This window comes from Falco peregrinus, chromosome 2 (genome assembly GCF_023634155.1).
Source record: "Falco peregrinus isolate bFalPer1 chromosome 2, bFalPer1.pri, whole genome shotgun sequence".
Classification (NCBI taxonomy): domain Eukaryota; kingdom Metazoa; phylum Chordata; class Aves; order Falconiformes; family Falconidae; genus Falco; species Falco peregrinus.
Window position 1 is genome coordinate 65,676,792 of NC_073722.1, and position 24,594 is coordinate 65,701,385.

General features: G+C 42.7%; 1 protein-coding gene across 11 annotated transcripts in view; it reads right to left on the bottom strand.

The window, feature by feature from the left end:
- EPHA5 (EPH receptor A5) overlaps nt 1-24,594 on the bottom strand; it is a 211,653-nt gene that overhangs the window by 41,230 nt on the left and 145,829 nt on the right. For 6 of the 11 annotated variants that reach the window (XM_055796936.1, XM_055796933.1, XM_055796930.1 and 3 more), the window contains 3 exons: nt 13,927-14,051; nt 10,936-11,095; nt 5,308-5,413 (listed from right to left, as the gene is read on the bottom strand). In XM_055796936.1, coding sequence (XP_055652911.1) covers nt 5,308-5,413; nt 10,936-11,095; nt 13,927-14,051 — 391 coding nt within the window. The remainder of the gene's footprint in view (nt 1-5,307; nt 5,414-10,935; nt 11,096-13,926; nt 14,052-24,594) is intronic. The other 5 variants (XM_055796937.1, XM_055796931.1, XM_055796927.1 and 2 more) reach the window with 1 other exon arrangement.

Consider the following 24,594-nt stretch of genomic DNA (forward strand, 5'->3'; position numbering starts at 1 on the left):
CTTCCTCTTGTCAGGTGAATTGTGGGGAATATTTGGCAGTAGGCACCATCATAAAGTGGCTACAAATCACGGGAGACAATATCCTGTAGGAAGAAGGAAGAGCAGGCAAGAATGTAGAGATAAAAGCCCTTTAAAAAGTCACAACTAACAAAAATTGTGACTCATGCTGGAAAAATTCTCTATGAAAAATGTTATCTACAAACCGTCTCCTGTTTCCTACGGAAATGTCGAAAAAGCAAACTATTTTAAGCCCTGACACATCTTGGAAAATAGGATGGGGGGGGAGGTTGTGGAATAATTAATCCATTTTGACCTTCCACATCACAGAAGGTTGCAAACGCTGGCTCAGGACCTAGGATATACACCACAATCCTTTCACCCTCTCTACTCCCTGAAAGTCACTTTTTAACAAGATGCACATACTTGTGTCCAGAAAGTAGCCCTCTGCCACCGCAGGGGCTGATATTTAAAAGTCTAAATCAGCTAAGGTCAAGGATGGATACTCTGGTGCAGAAGCTTCTAATTGCCAATATCCAGGTGGCAAGATTTGTCTTTGCTTTGCCTTCTGAAGGCTAGTTCCTTTCTAAAAAGAGACTTTCTATATATGCATGACACAGGGAGAGGGGCAGATTTTTGTTGCTTCAAATCTATTTTTTTCTTAAGTTCTATAAAAAGCTCCCTCTGGTTCTTTGGAAGATCACTTGAGATGGAAAGGTCATCCATAATGGGTAGCTGGCTATAAATGCAGATGCACAATACACCTCCTAGTTATTCTGGGCAGCTTTTGCAAACACGCACAGCACTGACCTAATAGCATCCCCATTTTGCTCTGTTAGAAGTCCATGCCTTTGTTTAGTGTTACAAAGCTCAAATGCTTGGGGGACCAGAACCTCTTAACACTCACCCTAAGACCCCATCAGTTTTGCAAACAAGGCTTGGTTTGAAGGACAGAAAAGGGGAAACTGCTCTGAAGCAGTAGGTCTCCTGCGGTGATGCAAGTTGAGGCGGACTTAAAAGAAACACTATGTCTGCGTGGCTGGGTTCGGACAAAATGGCCTTTATTGTTTATACAAACCATTTATATATCTTAGTGCAGGTGTCTAAACCTGATAGACACCTGACAGGTTTTTGTGTCCTTCTTCTTGCTTGTTATTTGCTGTTGCTGTAGGTGCCCGTATGCTGCAGTTCTAAGTTCCGATTCTTCACACCCTGTTTACATACCTGACAATCTGTGGCTGTCTTAAAGGTACACGGCTAAGTCTTTGAGGTCAACTAACTTATCTGCAGATCCGCTGCAGACCCCAACAGTCTCCTTCCCAGGTTGATGCAAACTTGGCTTCCTATGTCATTTTGTAGGAAGAAAGTGGCTGATGCCACAATAATGACTGTGGCACATTATTACTCCTTGCAAGACGGACAGCAAAGATCTTTGTGACTGGCATTGTCTGGCACAGAGTGTAAAACAAAAGTCTCTAATGGTTTTAGATTAATATATACCTCAATTGGGAACAACGATGCCAAGCAGCATCTAGTTCAAGCATTGCTAGGAAAGTAAAATTTATAGCCTTGCTCTATCTGAAAATGCATTGCACTTTCAAGAAGAACACATAATCCTAACAAAACAAAGATAATAACAAATCCATGTTCTTTAATTCAATGCTTCTAGCTGGTTTAATAATAGATTTTCAATCCACTTCTCTTTTTTTGCTGAGACAACTACAGTCTGATTTAGTGAATCTCTTTGATTTGTAATCCTGATCGTTATATTATTAATATGCCCTTGATGCAAAGAGCAGGATAACTTAAAAGTGATCAGCTATTTTGCTTGGCATTTATGACCTTGGTCAGAGGACACATTATTTACAGGGAGAGTTTTCTGGAGCATCTGCAAGTAAATCAGCTCTGAAATGCAGCTTAATTGTTTAAGGCAAAGCACATTTTGTTTCAAATTCCCAGGAACCTCCAGCTTCAGACACAAAGTGCGTTTCCACAGATGGATGCTGGCCTGTGGAAATGCCACCGTGATTACCATTCAGCTGACCTTTGGTGTAGGGCCAGCTGCCAATGGAAAATGCCATGCTGTTACTTACATTCGTTCAAAAGAAGCAAGAAAACTGTAGACATACTTAAAAGCAAAAAAAAAAAAAAGGGGGGGGGGGAAGAGCTGTGGAAACTTCTGCCTCTGGGAACCTAGCAGAAAATAAAAAGCTTGTGGAGCACAGCAAACTCCTGAATCCTATGGCTGGGAAACTACTTTCCGAGCTGCCAAGAGCGGGAGGACATCCCCTTCTCACCACAGAACTGCTCTCAACCCCCTGCTCACTTCAGCCCAGCACTTGGGAGGATAGGTGCAAAGAGGTGCCATACAGCATCCTAGGGAGGAATATCCTAATTCTGAGGTTCCCAGGGCCTCCCAGGGAGCCTGGGAACAACATGGAGCCAGCAATGAGGAACCTCTTTGCAGGAACCAGCCAGGCTATGTCCTCAGTGCTGCACAGCAAGAGGGTTCTTCTTGGCTTTGCTGCTGGGCAGTACCTGCTTCCTACATTAGCAGAAAAGACAGAGCCTGGGCTTTGCACAGCTTACTTGGTGTGGAAAGCAGTGGTGATTCCAGCTGGAGCAGCTCCTGGAGTTCAAAATGTCTGTTTTTCTAAAAGCAAGTATGGGAAAGAATTAGGAAAGGAAATTTAACCCCCTGGAACCAGGCACTGGAACAACATCACCACTCTGTATCACAAGATACAGGGAAGTGTCTTCCAGAAACAGGTTAACAGCTTCAGAAAGGAATTATCCCATGACTTGGAATGCGTTTATCGACCCCGCAGTGTCACAGCAGGAGATTCACTCCACAAATTGTCTCAAAATCATATCCAAGGCAAAGCAGCGTGAGTGACACACTTCAGCGGCATCTCTGCTGCTTCCAAACAGGAGCAATTTTTTTGTTTTGCTTTGTTTAATTTCAAATTGGCTGTCAGCTTCCTGGGCTTCTGGGGTGTATTTTTCTGTTCTCATGAGTCACTCAACACACTAGACAGGCTTTAAAATTCACGGGAACTCAAAGTGGCCAAGAAGCTCTGTGGTTTTGAAGCCATTTCTCTAACAATGGATCAAAACTTGGCGCTCCACCACCTCCATCTGAGGTACTGCATTCTTCCCAGTTTAGCAGAAGGGTTGAAAAGGTAAAAACAGACCAAAAGCTCAGTTCCCTGTGCCTACCCCTTCCCATACACCCAGTGTGGCACCAAGGAGAAGTTCCCAGTAACCTGCAGCTGCCCTGGGGTCCATGGAGAGAGGCGTGCATACAAGGTAGGAGGATTAAGGCAGCAGCAGAGGTGGTACTAAAACTAGCCAAAGGAGACAAGGGCTTTTATAAACATGCCAAGATGTAAAGAGCCAAGAGGAAGCACATCTTGGAAAGCCCATTAGGGCAAAGGACAGAAAGACATAACTAACAAGAATTGCTGACAAATGGCTGCGGCTTTGCAACTGCTTGCTCAGACCAGAGAGGGTAACAGCAAAAAGGAGACCTGCAAGGGCACGTCCTCCCCAAAGGGGTCCTGAGTGCTTGGCAGCAACTGTGGGAAGAGCAAGAGCTGCTGGTTGCCACACAGTTGCAATTCCTTATGGCCATAGAGGAACATATATCCTTCCACCTGCAATGCACCCCCCCCCACCCCTCCTTGCAGAGGTGCCAGGCTACATCCATAGCTTGCCTAAGGCTGCGTGTGCATCCTCCTCTTTGCATTGATACAAGGACACATCTAGGCTGGGGGAGGCCAAGGTCCACATCCCCCCACATCTGTTCAAGGAGGGATTTGACTCAAAACCTCCAGCCTTTAAGGAGAGACTTGAACTCCTGCCTACAGTGTTCAGAGCCAAGTCTTTCTGGCTACAGCTTTCCTGCAGCCCCCGGTGTGAATGGCCCGTAGCCATTCACTGCCCCCCACCGCTGCATGCTTCTTGTGCAGACAGGAGCATTTACTTGCCCATTTTTAAGCCCAACAAATCACTCAAAGCAGATGACAGGAACTCTTAACGGCTGAGCTGAAAGAGACTGTCAGTCTCTGACCTTGAGTGGAGATGAGTCTGGCAGCACACTTACCTTTTAAGACAGGAAATAACTGTGTCCTTCCATGGATGCCTTACGCCTGGGGACAGAGCTGCTCAGCCTGGCTGGATTTCACCGTGCCGCCTTCACAGACTGATACCCTACCTCCTCTGGGAAATAAGACCCTCAGCCAGTATGTTCGGTATCAGCACAGTTCCTCTGTGAGTATCTTATAGCTACTCTTAACATTTAAAATATCCTGTAATTTACAGCCACCTTGCTAGACCCGAGTTTAAGAAAAGACCTGTATCGTGAAAGCAACAGTGGGCTGATGGGAACCTTAGAAGCATAAATGTTTACTTTGCACTGAAAAAAAAAATCAGCCTTATCAATAGATGCACGTCCCACTGCTTTGCATGAAGACTGTTGCATCGTTTGACTATGCCATTGAAAAATGGTATTAATACACAGGCAGTATATGAAAAAAGTGCCTTGCGTGCTGGCTGCTACACAAGTTTAGTGCCAGAGTACAAACTGATCCTGATACAAACCAGATTTCCTCCCAATACCACAATCCCTTGTCCACCAACAAGTTCCATCAACTTCCATTAGAGCTGTCAAAGATTGTATAGACCAGGCCTTCACCACTTGCCTACATTTAAGCACATGAGAAATCAATGGAATCGCTTGATAGTTTGAAACTGAGTATCTCCTTCCATGGGGGGAGCTCTCTGTATAATTTACTAGTGCATGGGGAACACATTAGCGTCCTACACATGAGAAATGAAATCCAGGTCTGACCAAAACTCGGGGCATTTGGCCATTCCGTTGGGTTTCTTCTCTTTTCTTTATTTGCAACTGTTGCAGTGTTTTGCTGAAGTCAAGTTTTGTCTGTGAACAAAGGCCATTGTGAGCTCTGAGTGTAAACATACGGGCTCCAGGATATTTTACCTGTAACAACATGTTCCGCTTATTTTTAAAGGAATGTAAAAACACTCCTGTGAGAATCAAGTCGAATAATCAGGGCCAGTCTATACAGAGATGAAAAACATTGGGAAGTGAACGACATCTGCGAACGAGCCTTAGTCATTCCTGCCTGTCCAAACAGATCAATCATCCCACCCTCGTGCTGCTTTACAGCGCTACCGCTCGACAGCTTTGCTCACATGCTGCTTTCACCTAAATCTCACCAATCAGCTGGTCAGATAGAAGTTATTACAAAAGTTGGATAAGTATAAATACACAGCTTCTTCTCTTACCTTCCGCTGAGAAGGAAACCGATAACAACAGCTAGCAGAATGACTCCCACTGTTACAGACACAACAATTATAGGAATCTGGCTCTGGTCGCTGGATGCAGCTACTGCTGAGATGAGAAACAGAAAATGGAGATTAAGGTTAAAACAATAGTCAGCACTCACACGAGTCTTTCTAACAAGGCTGTCAGCAAGGTTTCAAGTCTTACCAGTTCATTTCTTCTTTTACAGTTTGTGTTTTCCCCCCTTTGCTGCCTGTTTCTAGTTTGGAAAGGAAATGGGGGGAAAGAAACCTAAAACACATGCAAACCCAAGCCAAAACCCCAACAAAATTGCATCTCATCATTGAATTCAGAAACCAAAGTGTTGCAGAACACAGCCGCTGAGTTTGCAAACTCAGGTTTGTCTTCCTGGGTTAGCTGCATTAAAAATCTCAGAAATAAAGGACAAAACCCCAGCAGCTTCCCATATGCAGAGAGAACATTTATGGAATGTTATTGTTAAGAGACATAAGCAAGATCTCTGAGATATGAGCAGCATTATCTGCACTTCAAAAAGCTATAAACAATTAAAAGCTTCCTGTGGCATCTATACTACACGGCCAGAAGATGCCCTCTGTAGAATAGGAATTTGCTAAGACACATACACTGGTTGGTCCTTTTATCAGCCAAGGGAAGCAGAACTCTTCCAGCCCATGCCTTGTAAAAAGCCTTCTGGCCAAAAGGCAGGAGATGCGTCCTGTGATAAAGATGCTAGCGGAAAGGTCAGGAAAGCTGTTAGAGAACAGGGGTTTGCTACAGGTTAAGTAAGACCAGGTCAGCAAGCTCCTGCAGCCTGTAAAACGGAAATGCTAACACCACTCGTATCTTGTTCATCTGCTTTCCACTGCAGGGGAAGGCACCCACATCTCCCCATGGGTCTGCACATGGGGTTCCCAAGCAGGAATGAAAAAGCCTTCTCACCCTGCCCTCTTTGCTGCCAGTTTATTTAATTGCATATATATTTAACCACCCCGGGGTATAAAACTGGCTTTCTCCCCGCAAAACCCAGCTCCCAGGCACAGGCACTGCTGCCGTGCGGGGAAAAACCTCATTATAGCTCCTACCCTTGTGCCAGCCCCGGCTGAAGCTTCATCCACCCCGGGGAGCAGCAAGAATCAATTTCACACTGAAGAAGCCTTTAACTAAATGACTGAAGTGAAAAGGGCTCCTTAGCACAAGGATTAACTTTATGGAGGCTATAAAATAACAGAATATAGTCCCATATTAATTGTTAAAAGTTAAGTCGAAAAGGTATGGCATTAAACGTTGATCTGCAATGGGTTTCAAGTAGCTCCTCATACAGGAGCTCTCCAGCGCTCAACGGCGAGTGGCACGGACCTGCTACAGCAATGTAAATGATTTCAGAAGGATTGGCCGCGATACATTAAATATTTAATGTTAACTGCTCCAAACCCATGCCATCATCCAGAGATTTTATTAGCCTCACAAATTTATGGAGGCTCCTTAAGATGATGTTTTATTGCTTTCTTGACAAAATAATTAAAAAGAAAAACATTTAAAGGAGAACATTAAGCTGTGACTGGTGATTTTTTGCACAGCTCAAGGGATGGGGAAATGAGATAAAACTGGGACCTACGACAGCTAAAAAGCCTGAATTCATAAGCCGAGCTGGGACCTTGCTGCCATTTAAAGCCAGGGGGGACTTGTGTTAGCCCTCCTCAACTTGGTGACATGTTCCCACTCCCATCCAGCTGACCAGCTGGATTAGCTCACCAATCCAGCTGAAAACCAGCTTTTGGCAAGGTTAGTTTTATCAGTTTAGACGAGCTTGGTGGCATTTGGAAAGGAGGTCAGCAGCAAGTGGATACACCTAGCAACAGCTTCCACCCAAATAGAAAACTTCTGCTGAAAAATGCAGCATTGGCTGCATTGCTGTGCTTTGCAGAATTGCAGATGCCTGCAGTAGTATGTAAAAAAACCCCAAAATTTGGAAAAAAAGAGAAAAATTCAAAACAAGTTATGGCTTCCCCCTCCCTTGCATCTCTCAGGCTGTTGTTTCATATTTCCCCAAAGTATATTAAAAATAACTTTACAGAAACCTTTGAACTGGAAACAAAACCTGTTGTTAGGTCCAAACAATTATGGAGGCTGGCTTTGATTCTCACAACAGTCACTGAAAGGTTTTCATCTGTTCTTGAATTAAAATAATTTGCTTTGGCTCTAACAAGAGTTTCAGATCTGAACTCCGATGTAGCAGTGAGATTTCGATCTGTGCTTGCTTTCAAATTCCCTGGGATGTACAAGAAAGCACTGTGAGTCTGGTCACACTCCTGGCCCTAATATTGACTTTATATAGGGCCCTGGGGGAAAAAAAATAAATAACTGCTTTTTAAAATGTTTTAAATATCAAGTGGAGCTGCGTTTTACATGATACTGAAGCTTACATTGCATTTCTGCTCTACTAAGCGTTTAAACGTCTGGTTAAGTCCTGCTTCACCCAGAACTCAAGTCCAACAGAGTAACAGTTCCCAGATCCTGAACTGGGGACCATGCAGTAGATATTCCTCCAACTATGCCAGCAGCTCCTTAGTATCAGAGATGTACCTACTCCTCTGCCTTTAAAACGCTAAAAAGACTGGGGTGCAGACTCAAGGGATTTAAAGATGTTACCACATGATGTTTGCAAAAAATATCCTGATTAATGCATATACTTACATGATAGGCTTTATGGAAGTGCTGTTATTTTTGGACCAGGATCATAGGTACCCAAGCACTTGATCAAGTGTGTATATATTTCATGTATTATTTATTAACAGTCTGGAACACTATTACTCAAATGACTCTAAACTAGAAAATTTCCAAATGCAAGCAAAATTTCCTTAGTATGATATAGAATAATTTTTGGCATAACATGATTTTGTTGCTACTTGTAGGGCACAATTAATGATTAATACAATAAGAAATACATTAAATAGACCATTCTTCTTGCATTAATGTTTGTATTGTGATGCAATTTGCACTGTTATTTCAATCAGTGGCTCCACAGCTACATCTGTATGTGTATAATGATTCTTTTAAAATCTATTATGGCTTCAGAAGTAGTGTGCATTGAAAAGGCAACTGGGCATCTTCTTCTCAAAGATGATGAATTTTAAACGAACAGGAGTAACAGTAATCAAAATATTGAAAAATTGAAATTTCCAAGGAAAACATACAGAAAATAGACTCTTTCTCACTGGAATGAACAGAATATTTCCACCAAAAAATCTCTCTTCCATGCAAACAGTATAAAAAATTATAAAAACTGAAACAGAGAAGACATATTTTCTGAGGGAGACAATTATATTTGACACCTCTGCAAAAATTTGGTAATTGGGACAATAAGAATTTCTCCACAGCTGTGCCTGAACACTGGGGAAAGAGCAGCTGAGCTTCTGCATGCCTCAGGAGTTCACTCTGCCACAAAATATCCAGAATCCAGACCTGGATGATCAGATTCATTTAAAAACAAAAAACAACAACCCCCCCCTCAAAAAAAAAACCACAAACAAACAACAAAAAAACCCCGAACACCACAACAAAAAAACCCACCCTAAAACCATATTAAGTTTGTGACAGGCCAAGCAAAAGCCCTGTACGGGCAGTGCACATTTTTCCCATTTTTGATCACAAGTCGAATTCCTTTCCTTGAGGCTGTGGCATCAGCAGCCAACAGGAAACCATCTTTTAGCTCAACAGGAACCACACCAAAATACGCAAATGCGAGTTCAATTCTTCCCCTTCCAGAGATGCACCATTTCAGGGATTTTTCTCCAGATGCAGATATTTAAGAGAGCTCAGCATTCTCTGCAGACAGTCATTAAGAGGTGTGGAGGACTAGGTTCCATCCCCTCTTTCCCTCCTGAGCGGGGAGGACAGGTCCTTTCTTGCATCAGCTCTCATAAATACAGGATTTTTCTAAGTAGGGAACACTATGAATTTCTGGAGCCTGAAGGCCTCCTGACTTCACCTGCTGCCTCACCACGTGAGTTGAGGAAGCAAGGACAGGAGAGGTGCCTGAGGACTGGAGGAAGCCAATGTCACTCCAGTCTTCAACAAGGGCAAGAAGGAGGGCCCAGGAAACTACAGGCTGGTCAGCCTCACCTCCATCCCTGGAAAGGTGATGGAACAGCTCATCCTGGAGGTCATCTGTAAGCACGTGGAGGAAAAGAAGGTTATCAAGCAACAGTCATCATGGATTCAACTAAGAGGAAATCATGCCTGACCAACCTGAGAGCCGTCTATGATGGAATGACTATCTGGGCAGATGAAGGGAGGGAGGTGGATGTTGTCTACCTTGAGCTTAGCAAGGCTTTGGACACTGTCTCCCACAACATCCTCATAGATAAGCTCAGGAGGTGTGGGTTAGATGGGTAGACAGTGAGGTGGATTGAGAACGGGCTGAATGGCAGAGCTCAGAGGGTTGTGATAAACAGCACAGAGTCTGGCTGGAGGCCTGTAGCTACTGGTGTTCCCAGGGGTCAGTGCTGGGTCCACTCTTGTCAACTTTTCATCAGTAACCTGGATGAGGGGCCCGAGTGCACCCTCAGCAAGTTTCCTGATGATACAAAACTGGGGGGAGCAGCTGATACACCAGCAGGCTGCGCTGCCATTCAGTGAGACCTGGACAGGCTGGAGAGCTGGGTGGAGAGGGGCTTAATAAAGTTCAATAAAGGCAAGTATAAAGTCCTGCACCTGGGGAGGAACAACCCCCTGCACCAGCACAGACTAGGGGCTGACCTGCTGGAAGGCAGCTCTGTGGAGAAGGACCTGGCAGTTCTGGTGGACAGCAAGCTGCCCATGAGGCAGCTGTGTGCCCCTGTGGCCAAGAAGGGGATCCTGGGGTGCATTAGGAGGAGCGTGGCCAGCAGGTTGAGCGAGCTTATCCTCCCCCTCTACTCCTCTGCTCTGCAATGGTGAGGCCTCATCTGGAGTGCTGTGTCCAGTTGCGGGCTCTCCAGTTCAAGAGAGACAGGGAACTACTGGAGAGGGTCCAAAGATGATCAGGGGACTGCAGCATCTCTCTTCTGAGGAAAGGCTGAGGGGGCTGGGCCTGTTTATCCTGGAGAACAGAGGACTGAGAGGAGATCTTAGCAATGCATGCAAATACCTTAAGGGCGAGTGTCGAGAGGGTGGAGCCAGGCTCCTTTCAGCGGTGCCCACTGACAGAAGGGGCAATGTGCACAAAGTGAAACACAGGAGGTTCCACCTGAATATGAGGAAGAACATCTTTACCTTGAGGGTGATGGAGCATGGAACAGGCTGCCCAGAGAGGTTGTGGAGTCTCCTTCTCTGGAGACCTTGAAAACCTGCCTGGACATGACTTTGTGCAACCTGCTCTAGGTGAACCTGCTTTAGCAGGGCAATTGGACTAGATGATCTCCAGAGGTCCTTTCCAACCCCGGCCATTCTGTGGTTCTGTGTGATTCTGTGTTAGCCTGTCCAGTACACAGTCATGATGTGCTTGATATTTCCAAAGTCAATGGATAAGGCCAGGACAAGGAAGAGTTCTTTGTAAAGGCATCGATCCCCTGACTCATTTCTGGTAACCATTCCAGAGACATGGGCTGACAGTAATTAAAAGGACTTACACACTGGGCTGGTTTCAAACTCAAATCTTCGGCTGAAGCCACCGTAGCCAGCAGCTGTCCGGGCTCGGATCTGGAAGATGTACGCTGAGCCTGGTTTCAAGCCATCTGCTGTAATCGTCGTCTCTTTGGATTTGATGATGGTGTAGCTCATCTCCTGGTCCTTTTCCCACCCCACCCCCCAGAAAAAAACAACAATGTTCAAACAGACAAATAGTGACTCTCACAGAAGACAGATTCTTAACAATGCCCACAGCAACGTTACAAAAGGTGACTCGAATATGCATTTTTGAGGATCTCTTTTCTCAACTCCCCCCTTCTGAAGGCCCTTTCTGCAGTACAAAATGTGAGATCTGATTTTCTCTTTTATAATCAGTTACTCTAGGAGGTATGAAACAGAGCAGAGGGACTTTCCACCCATAAATGACAATACGGGGACCAAACTGGCATCTGCAGTAGGAGCAGCTTTCCATAGTTTGGGATGTAAACAGCCCAGGGCAATAGAAAGGTTCATCCTTTAAAGATCAGTCCGAAGGCACGGGGAAGGGGGGGGAGAGGAAGAAGGTCCCATTGCCTTGGAAAGGGGTTTTACTTTATACCAAAATGACTTCCCAGTAATGTAATTAGGCCTAAAAGAGAATATTATATTGCACATTGTACAACTTCAGGCTGGCATTTCTAGAGCCATGAATTAGACCTTGGGAAGGGTAAAAAGACCCAAACTTCCAGAAAAATACCTAATTTTGCATTGTTCTTCTAAAGCAACGAACTTGAAGAAAAATTGCTGAAATAAATCTTCATTTACATCAGTTTCTAATGCAAAAGAGTTCCAGTTATTTGATTAAAATTTCACTGAAATGCTTGGTAATTACTCTTAGAATTATTTACTGTAACATATAATCTAGACAAGAGCTCATAAATTAAGGTCTACAAACTTGGAAACTGCTTTTTATTCACAATATCCTCTCAGATGCAAATTATTATGAGGTTAACAGGAATTCTTAGTAATTCCCTATGAAGATTTCTACATAGCTAGTAGGATCTGAACTGATTTTTCTTTTTTCATTTTGATTTAATGGGCAACTTCCCATAGACAGTAATATGCCTGGATAAGGCCTTGAGAATCTCCAAATGTAGGATTACAGGTTTTTCATTGAAGCCTGGAGCTACGCAAGACTGTTTTTGGAGGGGGTATATGTGTGTGTATGCCTTTTTTTTTCCTGTTAAGGAGCAATTTCTCTTAAAAGAAAGCAATCTGACAAAACTCCATTTTCCAAAACCTTTAATAAAGACCACTTTCATCCCTTGGAAATGAACACTGCAAATCTACCCTTACAAAGGGCTGAAAACTGAGAATATATAAATGACAGTAGCAACAAACACGAAAAATTAAGGATGACACCCAAAATTCAAATCAATGACTGATTAAAAAGCAGTAAGTGAATATTAGGTCACATCCTTACTTGTTAGGTTTTCAATACACTGTTGGCTTCTGCAAACATTTAAACACTTGAGCTTTCCTATGAAAAACACTCAGTTTCGTTATCAGCCTGAACGAAATAAATCAAGACAGCAAAAACTCAGACTGGCTGTAGCTACCTCCCCATGAAGGACCTGCACTTGAAGAACTATTTACTGAAGCTACTTGAGACTAGTTCTGGATCACAAATACAACGTTTTAAGCTCCCCCTCCCACTGATTTGTTTGAAAACAAAGTAAAATGAAAATATATATGGGGTTTTTTTTGCTTTTATTATTTGCTCGTTATCAAGGTTTCTAGAGCCCAACCTTCCTAGGCCATTCCACAGTAAGGATTCAATGTGTCATAATGGTTAATCAAACAAGTTAATAAAATAATCAGTCATGGATTATTTCCAGCAATAGCATAACCTGATTCTTGCTTTGTTTTTTAATCCTTTTGAAAGCTTCAGCCCTACTTAAGCCACTCACACATCTTGTGTCCTAGCCCAAGCTCCCTCATCTGCAAAAATAATGTTGATTTTATCCTGATACAGTGGAAAGAATTTCAGAAATCTTCTGCTTGCATGGACTGCTTGAGCAGATCCTTCCCACGGTCAGAGAAAGAAGGGAGGAGGAGGAAAGACCTAGTCCTGGTCCATGTTGAGTGGTTTCACCTGGGCCATAGACAGAACTAATGGAAGATTAAATATTTTAAAATAGAAATTCAACCCTCCAAACCAGTGAATTATGACTCAATTTAATTATTTTCATCTTGTTTTCATGTAGAAAGCCTGACTGTTTCAGAAGTAAGAACACCTTACAATCCCAGCTAAGGCAAGAATCTGCTATTCAGTCAACTGCAAACCTGATTTTTAGAAATGTAAAACTTCCAAAGATCTAAGGCCGCATCACTTAAAAGATGCTATTCAGACAAAGCACATTTGTTACCATTTTCCTTCAAACTGCATTAATTTTGCCAGAAGAGAACAAGTTGCCATTCGAAAGGAAGACTAGGAGAGGCAAGTTTTGTAGGAAGAGAAAGTGTTTTCCATTAGACCAAGAGCAAGGGCTGGAAAATCCAGGCAAGCTCTTAAGCCAGGATGCCCTTCTTCACATCAGAGCAGAAACAATCTCTCCACAAAACCTTTCTTTTCTCTTTACATCATTGATGCAAAATCAAGTCAGAAATTGAAATACAAAAGGCAAGGGACAGCCTGATGTTTCTGGGAGGAGATAAAACGCTCGATCCCCGATCCCTCTTATTTTTAACAAATGAGCAGGCTCTATCTTAATGTGATAAGGCTGGAGAGAAATCTGACACGCAGATTTAATGTATTTGTTCAAGAGAAGTGGCACACTAATGGAAAACAACACCCTCATTTCAAGTCTTCCTAATCATTTACTGCAAAATCAATCTGACATTGATTTACGCATAAAATCGCTCCATTCCCTTCCATGACTCAAATAATTATAACTAAAAGAGGACAGCAAAGAGAAGGTACTTGGGGATGCTCAACAAGCAGTCCGTCACACCTTTTCAAAATATTTGATTTCGTATTCCAGGATGATGCCGTTGGGTCGATCTGGCTCCTGCCAGGAAAGGGAGATGCTATTTTTAGTTATCTTCCCTTTTTTCACACTACTGACTGGAGAAGGTGCTGCAAGACAGGAGAAAAACAGAATAGACAAAAACCACGGTTAGTAAGATGGAGGTCTGCCCCTGCTGAAGTCAAACTCAACTCGTCAGCGCATCCTCAAAGGCAAGGCAATCCTTAGCTACTGCAGGTTGACGGGGCTTTCACCCCAGTGACACTTGCCCTTTTTTAACGTGGACTTGCAGATTCTCATCATCTGAGGATCTGACCAGCATCACCCACCTGAGCCAAGTAACAACGTGAACTGCCATCAGCAGCTTACACATCAACCTTATCTTTCAAGCATTTTTCAAACACATCAACCCCACACCTTGACTTGTCAAACGTGTCAGGGGGCTACGCTATCAAAATTACATATTGATTACATACCGCTTGCTTTCAGCTGCTTTGAAGGTATGCATTTTTCAGAAGACCTTAGATTACATAGGCTCCTTAACTATTTCTTCTTTGGCTTGTACGGTAGCTAAAGCCCACGCATCTTTCAGTCTTCTCTTTCCAGAAGCAAGGGACAGGGTAGGCAAGGCCATCACAGCCTTTATAATTCAATTGCTCCCCGCAAGTATCGCTGGAGTGTTACAGCTCACACAGTGATGCTAATCCTTGCAAATGGCAACTGTCAAGATTTTAACGGCAATCACAGCTTGGAAGTTTGTGGCATGTTTGGGGAAGATTCAGCATGAAAGCAGCTATACCAGCTCCGCTTATTATTTTAAGATGCAGCCTTGAAAGGTTATCTGCCCTCTGCAGCACCACGCGTGCATCAGAAACAGGCTTGATCCTTTGTTTTCTGTCTGGTATCTGCAGAGACTTTTTGAGTTGTGGTTGCTACCACCTCTTCCAGCTCCCTAGCAAAAGTTGCTATGGGCAATGCAAACCTAATGCCCCAGGTATTTCACGCCAGAGATTAGGAAACAACACTGAGTGAAAAGAAAAGGGGATGGGAGCAATTCATAGTCTCTAATTTACAGGGACAAAAGCAGCTTCTCCAGAGGAAAAACCAGCCCATGGCTGTCCAAGGGCCTTCAACTCGCCCTCTGGACAGGCCAGCTCTCGGTAAGAATAACAGGGGGGCTGGGGAGACCCACAGAAAAGACCTTTGTGGCCATATGGGGAACTGAGTGCAAAGAGCAGTAGCAAATGACCACATTTTATCTTCCAAATTGTATTTGGAACTATTGAAAAAAAAGACTTCTATATGCAGGGCTAGCTAATTATCATAATACTAAAAAACCCCAACCCATTAAGGAAAATAAGAACAACAAATTAATTTTGCCAGGCCTGATCATCAGCCAAAATGAGCAACGAAAGAACTCCCGACAATTATCCCTGGACTGAAGGCTAGCAGCAAGCCTTCTCTTTCAAAGCAAGCTCCCACAGCTCAGTCTCTTTTCAGCCTCAGTTCTTCTCACTCCTGTTTACTAATCTCTCCCCCACTTGGCTCTTGGAGGATCCTGAAAGGTGTCGGCTATTTCCATATTGTTTTCTGCTGGAGAGCTGGCATCAAGCTGCACAGGCAACGCTTGCTTTTTGGCTGGGCATCCACCACCGTGCTCACGACTGCTCTGCTGAGCAAGTAAAAAACACCTGGATATGAACAATGATCGTGTTGTTTATGTAGGCACCGCATGGTGATCACCAACAATTTTTCATCCACAAAAGTCGCCTTACCCTGGGCTGATGTCCTTCACAAACTTCTGGTCTATGTGAAAGTGAGTAACAACGTACACTCAAACTGCTGATCTGGTATAGGACTTACCATTAATTAATCCAGGTGCCTAAATATATGTCATGCATGCATGTGCACAGCAAGCCAAGTTGTACATGTGAGATACACAGACTGTGCACATGTGTATGGTCAGATGCATTAACCCAGAGAAGGCATAGCTAGTAGTGAACTTCATTAAAATAAAATTAACTTCCCTTCTATTTTAAAGGGCGCTACACACTGTTTTCAGAGGCATTGGAAAACAAGTCTCACTGTGGGGGGGTGGTGCCAAAAAACAGGTGATTCTACAGCCCTAGTTAAATAGATGATACTGATCACTTCTTAGCATGAGCCACTCAAGATGCTATATATAGGGAATGGAGACACCAAAGTACTCAGAAGAAGGGACTCATGTCCCCAGATCCCTGCAACGCCTATACCAGGCTTGCAGAGCTGGCAGCCAAGGTCTGACAGGCTGGAGAAAGTCAGAGCTAAGCATTAAACCTTTATAAACTCCTACTAGCAAAAGCAAACCTGAGAAGTGCAGCGAGGGGAGACCTCAGCCCTCCCTGGTATCGAACACCTCTCAGGAAGGTGAAAACCATGCAATTCTCAGTATCAAGATCGCCTGACCAAATAATGGACTTTTCATCCACTTTATTGAGGTTTCCTGAAGTGTTTATGGGACTGAGGCTCACAAGTGCTTTAAAAACAAGAGAATGATGCAAGTGCTCCTGAACTCTGCTGCAAAATCTTTCCCTGGGAGGTTCAGGGGAGTTTAGCTCTCCTTCACATGCATCAGCACAGTACAACAGAAAATGCACCACCGGCCATCCATAAGTGCCCGTCAAACTCCCTACTCCCCTAAAACTGAGCATCCTCTTCAAAAATCAGCGTGTAAAAAGCTTGGCTAGTTAACAGCTTCATGGTCTTCAATGTCTCACCATGCAGGTCTCTAACATGTTCAATCATGGCTCTGCAGAATGCTCTGATCTACCAGGAAAAGGAAGGAAGATAAGAAAATGAGTAACCCAACTCTCAAAGTAAATTAGAAAAGGGGTAACCATATCCTTTTTGAATCTCCTTCAAAAGAAGCGTTAAAGTGTAACCATGAGATAAAGGCCAATTAAGTAAATTCAATAAATCCCAGTGGTGCTGGGATGATACAGCAACTACTCTGCATCCTGAACACACAGAGATCACGATGCTCTGAACTGAAGGAAGGAAGGTATAAGTATTTTAGTTTTCTTTGTCAAACAAAATGTAATCCAATCCAGGCAAGCAGACAAAGTATGCAATCATTCCATCTTAAAAGCCTGCAACTGGATACTGTGCTATATGATCTCAGGAAAATAAAAGGATTACTTGAGACTTGCTTTTCAAAGGTCACTGCTTCTGCAAGCACAGCATCCTCTTAATAGAAAGAAGCCAAGTCACGGAGCCCTTCCATTTGGAGTACAACATGTAAAAAAATAAACTCACCTAAGAGTAAAGATACATAGAGCTGTAAACTCCCATATTTCTTACGTAAGCAGGCAGAAGTCTTGTTCAAATCTCTGCCTTGACACTACAAAGGGTAGATGTGCATGGTGAATTGTTCACATGTTGCTTTACAAGTAATCTGCACATATGCATTAATTTCTCAGCAAGACATTCAAAATCAAAGAGGGATATTACATCATTTATGTTTATGTTTGCCATTCATGAAAACAGCCATGCGTGTGATGAAAGCAAACAGAAGATGTAACAAGGTGTGAAATTGCTAATGTACATTCTTGCTTTTCTGAGACCAAAATTAATCAGGAAGCAAATAAAAGCATAGAAAACTGATTCTACCTTTTTTTGTTGTTCTATTTCTAACATTTCTTAAGAATAAAGGGACATACCAAATAAATAAATGAAAGTTTCTGCAGAAGATGCATCATTAGTCACATCTGAGTAACTACAGGAGATGATTTCACAAGGAATAAACCTTTTAGGCCATTCTTCATCTGCAGCCTTTGATAATGACATTAGCATGGAATTAGCCATTTAAGGCACCAAACCCAGTATTTACAACATACTGTGCTGTGTCCTACTAATGCCTAACATACAATGATGCTTAGTGGAATAAAATGTTAATTATTTTTTAAGAAAAACTAATGTTATCCTGCTGCTGCCATCTCTATCCTGGCTGCTGTTATACACATCTATGACACAGATGTCTACAGATACAGACATCACCTTTTGTAGACATCTATGCTATGGATTTTCATGTGTTCTTCATGCGTTTGCGATTTCTTTTACTATGATTACATTCCTGTATGTGCAAATGTTTTGTATTTGACACTTCAGACCTCATAATACACCTTGGGATTCCTTCCTCCATGAGATGGCAAGTTTCTTTTGCAGTCTGAGTTTTTGCCAGAAGATTTAAAAGTCAAATTAATGTTTGTGATTAAATCAATACCTTCACCTGTCATCATATAACCAGTTATGCTACCATTAATGCACTTACAAAACCAGGCTTAACTGAAGAAAATGAAACCTGTGTCAGAAGAGTAACCATAAGACAAGTAATTCTGGTTCCACTTCAAAAGCTTGTATTCTGGCCATTTTTCACTCAGTTTCTACTTAATGATATTACTGATTTATTTTGGTTTTTTCTCAGGCCTTTGGTGACTTCAGAGTTTGGAGCAAGACCTGCATTATTGAACAAGTCACACTAAAGGCATATGAAATTGCAAGCAGGTTTAAGCAGCAGAATAATTTTAAACAAGATACACTAGTTAAGACAGAAACACTGTTTTGAGAAGAAAAAAAACCAAACAAAACAAACAAAAAAACACTTTACTGTATTATCTCTTTGCATATCTGTATAGAAATAACACACTTTTAGAAAAGCTCAACACCTAATGGCTCCCCTAGGGGTACTTTGACTGTGGATATTATACCTGGGTCAGAACTTAAGTGTTTAAGTCATAACTTGACTTTTGTGCTGCAATTTTTAATATCCCAAAGCTTACCCAAGTCTGCCTCTGTCCCTTGAGGACAAGTAGCTGCAAACCATGCCTGGCTAGTTAGGCAAATAGGATGGGCCCCAATTTGCAGGTGCTTGTAAGGGCTTCTGAAAACCAAGTCCAGGGAATTAAAGGTTCTTGGACTACATAGCATTAAATGCCATTTCAATTCTATTTAAGATCTTACATGGGAATCAATGATGCACAGATCCTAAATAGTACTAGGGGGTAAATTTTAGCCCCAGGATTAAATCCAAACACCTTGCCAAATACAAGCCCAATCCTAAACCGGTTCATATATGGAGATAATCTTCTGTCAAATGGGGACTTCACATTGGTCCTTTTTACACATCAAATATAAAAACAAGAAAGCAATCTTCAAATTTCCTTGGCAATGAATATATAGTGTTTTTTCACATCATTTATCTCCTAAGACAAACATGTGAGGTAAATGCCAGGTCTTAGACCAATTTACAGTCTCTGCTCCCTACCTCCATTTTGAATGCCTCCAAAACCTGAGATGCTTTGATATGTGCCTTGAAACAAGAGGTCACACAAGAGAGAGGAACCCAATTCAAGCATTCAGTGGCCCTGACAGAAGGCAGGGTCCCATTTCTCTAACATGAGTCTATGGCTAACCCAAGCAACAAGACTTATCTCATATGAAACAGGATGATTTTTCAGGTGGTTCCCACTTCAGTCCCTACAAGATTAAACATGGCTCCTTGACAGCAAGACATGACTTGAAGCCCAAGGCGATCACAGAGCCGAGGTGCTCCCAGACCTTGCTGCCTCCCAGCTGGACACAGTGTTGGGTTCAAGCAAGGTGAAACCCAAATTGCTGCCTAAATCTCTTGGAGAGCCTGTTCTTTCTTTGTCAAAGCTTTTCTCAGATAATTTCTCTCTAGACTTCTAATCCTCAGTCCGAAAATACCAGAAAAGTACTTTTGCCTAAGACAAAGAGAGCAGGATGGATGCTGTGGTTTTGTGGACAGTACTAACCCAATGCGTTTAATTACCAGCAGCCCCACTACAGAGAAGTGCTCATGCTTGGAAGATACAAAATAGAAAAAAAACTTAAATTCATACTCATACTAGACAGATAACAGATGTAATCTGCATGCAATTTGCATTAGCACAGGGATAATGATTAATCTTTTTCTTCTGATCTGTATAACAGCTCAGGAGATATGCCTGGTTGAGACAGGGACTACAATGCACCAGTGTGGTCTAAGGCTTCAAGATTTACTGTGCCCGAAAACCCTGTTCTTACTGTATAATTCCACTGTGCTAGCACAGCTTGGGGGAAGGAGGGGTGCATGCACACTAAATTCACCTAATTCAAGGCCGCCTTTTCTCTGAGCATCTCCTGGAGGAGGTTGCCAGGAGGGAAACAGCAAAGAGAAAAAACAAGTGAAACCAGGTATCTTCTATTTCACAGTGATTATCTAACATCAACTGATCCACCCATAAGGATCTATTGCTTCTTGCCACACATCTTTTGATAAACACTCCATGATACTTGGCTACTCCTGTAAAAACGTATTAAAAGAACAAATAGCAAAAGAGCAGTATCACTGCATGTACAAAATCACTACTCAAATCCCCATTATATTAACTTGTATTAGAAAAATGTACCTATAAAATATACTTTGTTATTAAGACTGCTGATTATTGATGCGTAAGTTATGAAAAGGGTAAAACGCATAGCTTTAAAGCATTTGTATGCAGTCTTTTCCTCTCAATTGTAAGAAAGCAGGGCTCAACACACACTCCTTCAAGCACAGTGGATGCAGCCAACGCAAGTTTTGCCATTCACCAAGTATTTTTCCTTAGCAAAATGTTGCTAAGACTCATTGAAGTGCCCACCTTTGTGGAGGCGACCCAGGCAGGCATAGCAATGTCTCACCTCCAGCACTCCTTTCTGTATGCCCTGCTGCCGACTACATGAATGTTTCAAAAAATCACTGCTTTTGCCACAAAAAAAAAGCAAGTAACTTCTCAAAAAATCTAGTATAATGAAGCTACACCATGACATAGCTATTAACGTTGCAATGGCAACAGGATTACCAGCAGAACCTAAAGACATCACAGAATCTGGGCAGTAAACTACAGAGCCTTTGGGGCAAGACTACTTTGTCATTCCTCATGTGCGTACCACCCCATACAGAACAGAGCCAGAATATTTAATGCAATCTATCATATACCACCCCCACCCCCAAACACCACATAATCTTAGGGAAGACTCTTAAAAGCACATGATTTCAAAAAAATGAATTGGAACCTTGCCATCTGCCTTCTGTTTACAGAGCCGTACAGACATGCCTTCAGCTCCTGGTAGATTCGAAGCTGCCTGCAGATTCGTCTGATGTGCAGGCACAGGACTTTAGGAAAACACAACCAGACATCACAAGAGAAAATTGCAGGTGATAGGACCCCCCCACCCCCCAGAAATCATCAACATTCTAAATGAGAATAATGGCATTAGTGGCAGCTTATGTCCAGACAGTGCAAGCTAACTAGGATGGTCATCACTGGAGATGCCCACTTTTGGGATTTAGAGAAATGTCCTGGCACTTCAGTTGTCAAGCAATCCTCTGTACTCTGTTATTTTCATTTATTTTGTGATTTCCAAGACGACTTATCACCAACAACCATAGAATACTGAGCACACTCATCTCGAGGGATGGGAAGTATTACCTCCACTTTGTTCACTTAACAAACACGTTCAGCACCTTATCAGGAACATCGGTGTATGAGAATGTTAAGGACTGTCTATATAATGAAGGCTACAAAGGGCACCATGTGCTGTAGCATCAATCAAGGTAATTTTTTGCCCTTGAAACCCGAACACTTGCAGACGCTTGTATTTTGCAGGGACTCTAAGGCAAGAGTCACAGATGCTGTGGTGCAAAATCCCCTTCATAAAGCTACAGACTGTTTTTTGTTGGGTTCTTTTTTTGGTTTTTTAATAATTAAAAATTGGCCCAGTAGGACTGGCCATGGTCATAATTTGCTGTTTGGGAAACTTCTTTCAAATTGCCAGACCTAGCATACGTTCATTTCTACTTAAAGCAGCATCAGCCCTAAGTTCTGCACAGACAGTTCCTGTTGGGCTGTAATTTATCCCGATCCCAGGAAGGGAGAGGGAGACATGAGGACACCACTGTTTGCCTGGCTTCAGGGAAAAGGGCTCTCTGCTGTCCCTGGCAGATGCTTGCACCTGAGGCCAAGGCATACCTGAGATGAAAGGTTAACAGAGCAAGGAAGAGAGGCATGAAGGACTATTTTCCTAAAGGGTGCAGATCCACAGGGAGTTGCAATACGTGTTTTTTGTTTTTTCTAGGATCTCTGGAAATCAAGATATATTTTCTCAAAGCTGGGGAACACTTTTGTGGTTAAGACCTGAGCCAGATTCCTTCACACCACAGAAGAGCTGTAATTTCCCTATATTCCATTAGTGGTTTAGTTGTGAAGCCTAAGAATAAATGCTATTGACTCACAAGACTCTTAAACTAAAAATTCACTCCTAGCAAGGCGATAAGGACTCCAGCTCTGATCCATCAAGCGTTTTGGGAAAATGCTTAACTTTAAGCACATGAGTACTACCCCTATCAGCACTCTGCTGGACCATATCCACAGGGCTCAGCATTTTGCCATAGAATCCTCATTATTGAGTGCATTTATCAGGTTAGCTTCCAGCACACTTATAAGCACCTCTCCTATCATTAGAAACCTAATATCTTATTTGCATTTAAGCAAAAGCTTCCTTTTAAAAACCACATGCCATTAAAAACAAAACAAAACCATAGTTACTGAATAAAATGCATAAAATGTGCATGTTCTTGCTCCCTACCATACCTCACTTTCTTAATTCCTGTATTGGCTCCTTCCTTTATACAAGACTTGCTGCATCCTTCTTCCAGCTGCTATTAAACCCTAAATGCGTTAAATTCACGGACCATTTTTAAACTGCGTGGGAAATTTCCTTCTCTGCCAAACCTGCCACTCTGTATGATACACCAATCAGTCTTGCTGATGAATTCTAATATTAAAAGCCAAATTACTAAACACTCCAGTGAAATCAGAGACAGCCAAATAGATTCGTTGTGTTTCCACTTGAAGAACAGCTACTGAAGAGGTGCAGCATGTCAGAGGGAAGAATGGGCAAAGTCCTTAACTCCCGTAGTAGTTAGTTTTGGATTTCCTACGGTACTTGGTCCCTCCTACCACCACTGCTCTTCTCTCACAACTCATTCATAAATGGGAGAAAAGCATGAACCCACCATCTTTGACAGGGCCCTCAGCTGGCCACAGCTTTGCAGAACCATGATCCAGACCCTTTCCATAAACAAGTTCCCCAGTGAGGACCAGAAGGCTTGAAATAAAATTCTTAAAATAAAAAATAAAAATAAAATGGGTTACATTAGAACAAAAACCTAGAATAGCAAAACCTCAAAGTGACTGGAGCTGAAATGGAAAGGTTTGTATACCTGTGGTTGTATATACCTGTGATCCATAAACCCACTCCCATCCTGTCCTTGGTTTCAGACTGACAGTGGCTCTCCTGGATCAGGGCAAACACCGCCCACGCTATCACCGTTTTTAAGAGAAATGGCAGACAGAGACAAAATCTAACAGATCTCATCCTTGCTGCCAACCCAGACATCTTGCACAGTCTTTTGACACTTAAGCGTGACCACAGGTACCATTTGCCCTAAAATCTCAGGTTCCAAGCATCAAAATGAAGCTACCTAGCAAATTCGGCACAGATCAAAGTACACTACAGATGCTTGGGAAAACATCTCTTGATGCTACCAAGGGAAATTTCAGTACCTTCAGCTTCCTAAAGGGTAACCTTTGCAGTGCGAAACATGGGACCATACAATGCCCCTTTGAAAGGAAAGAAGAGCTGCAGCTTCAACCCAGGGCTTCCCAGGAGGCAGAGAAGTTATCTACCGGGTCCTGGGGGAGAAGGGGAAAGGTCCCAAGGGAGTTGGCAGCTCTGTACTGTGCCGCATTTGGAACATCGGGAAAAACACAGTGCATTTTGAGGGAATCCAAGAGGGAATCAGAGAACAAGCATAAGCTGAGAAACCTATGAACAGAGAAAGAAAGAAGCAAAGCTTTTCATTCCCAGGGAAAAAGAGACTGAAAGAGAATTTGAGTCTTCAAATAAGTAAAAGGCTGCTGTCTCTGGAGCAAGACAAGAACAGAATTACATTTAGAAACAGCTTTCTAAGGACAAAAGTAATGAAGCACCAGGAAAAATCACCCAGTGAACCTGTAGCATCTGTGTCTTTGTAGGTTCTAAAGCAGGTTAGATGAGCACATCCTGAGATTCTTCCAGACACATGGCTCTACAAAGGCAGCTGGGCATCATAAGATGAGTGGTAAAAATAAAAAGCATCTTGAAAGGCAGAGATCTGGGAGACATACATTTCATGCCATTTACCAGCCTGTACATTTGTGCCAGGAAACATTAAGGAAAAAAACTAAAATGCTGAAAGTAGGTAGTCACACAAAAGGATGGCACTGGGATAAAAGCATCAGACCAGAGGAAATAATACTTCGCTTTCCAGCTCTGCCAGAAACTCATAGCATGACCATTGGCAAGTCACTTCATCCTTCTCTGCTGTTATCTGTGCAATGAAGATAATGATAATTCCTTGATCTATTTTGACTTGAGGGGCAGGAACTAACTATTCAGATGCTGCCAGCACAATCTTTGCTTTGGCCTGCAGGCACTGCTGTAAGGCAAATAAAGAAAAGACGGAATACCTGCAAGCATTACTTCTGGCAGCCGGCTCCTTCTATTTAAATCACAAGCAACTTGGTGACA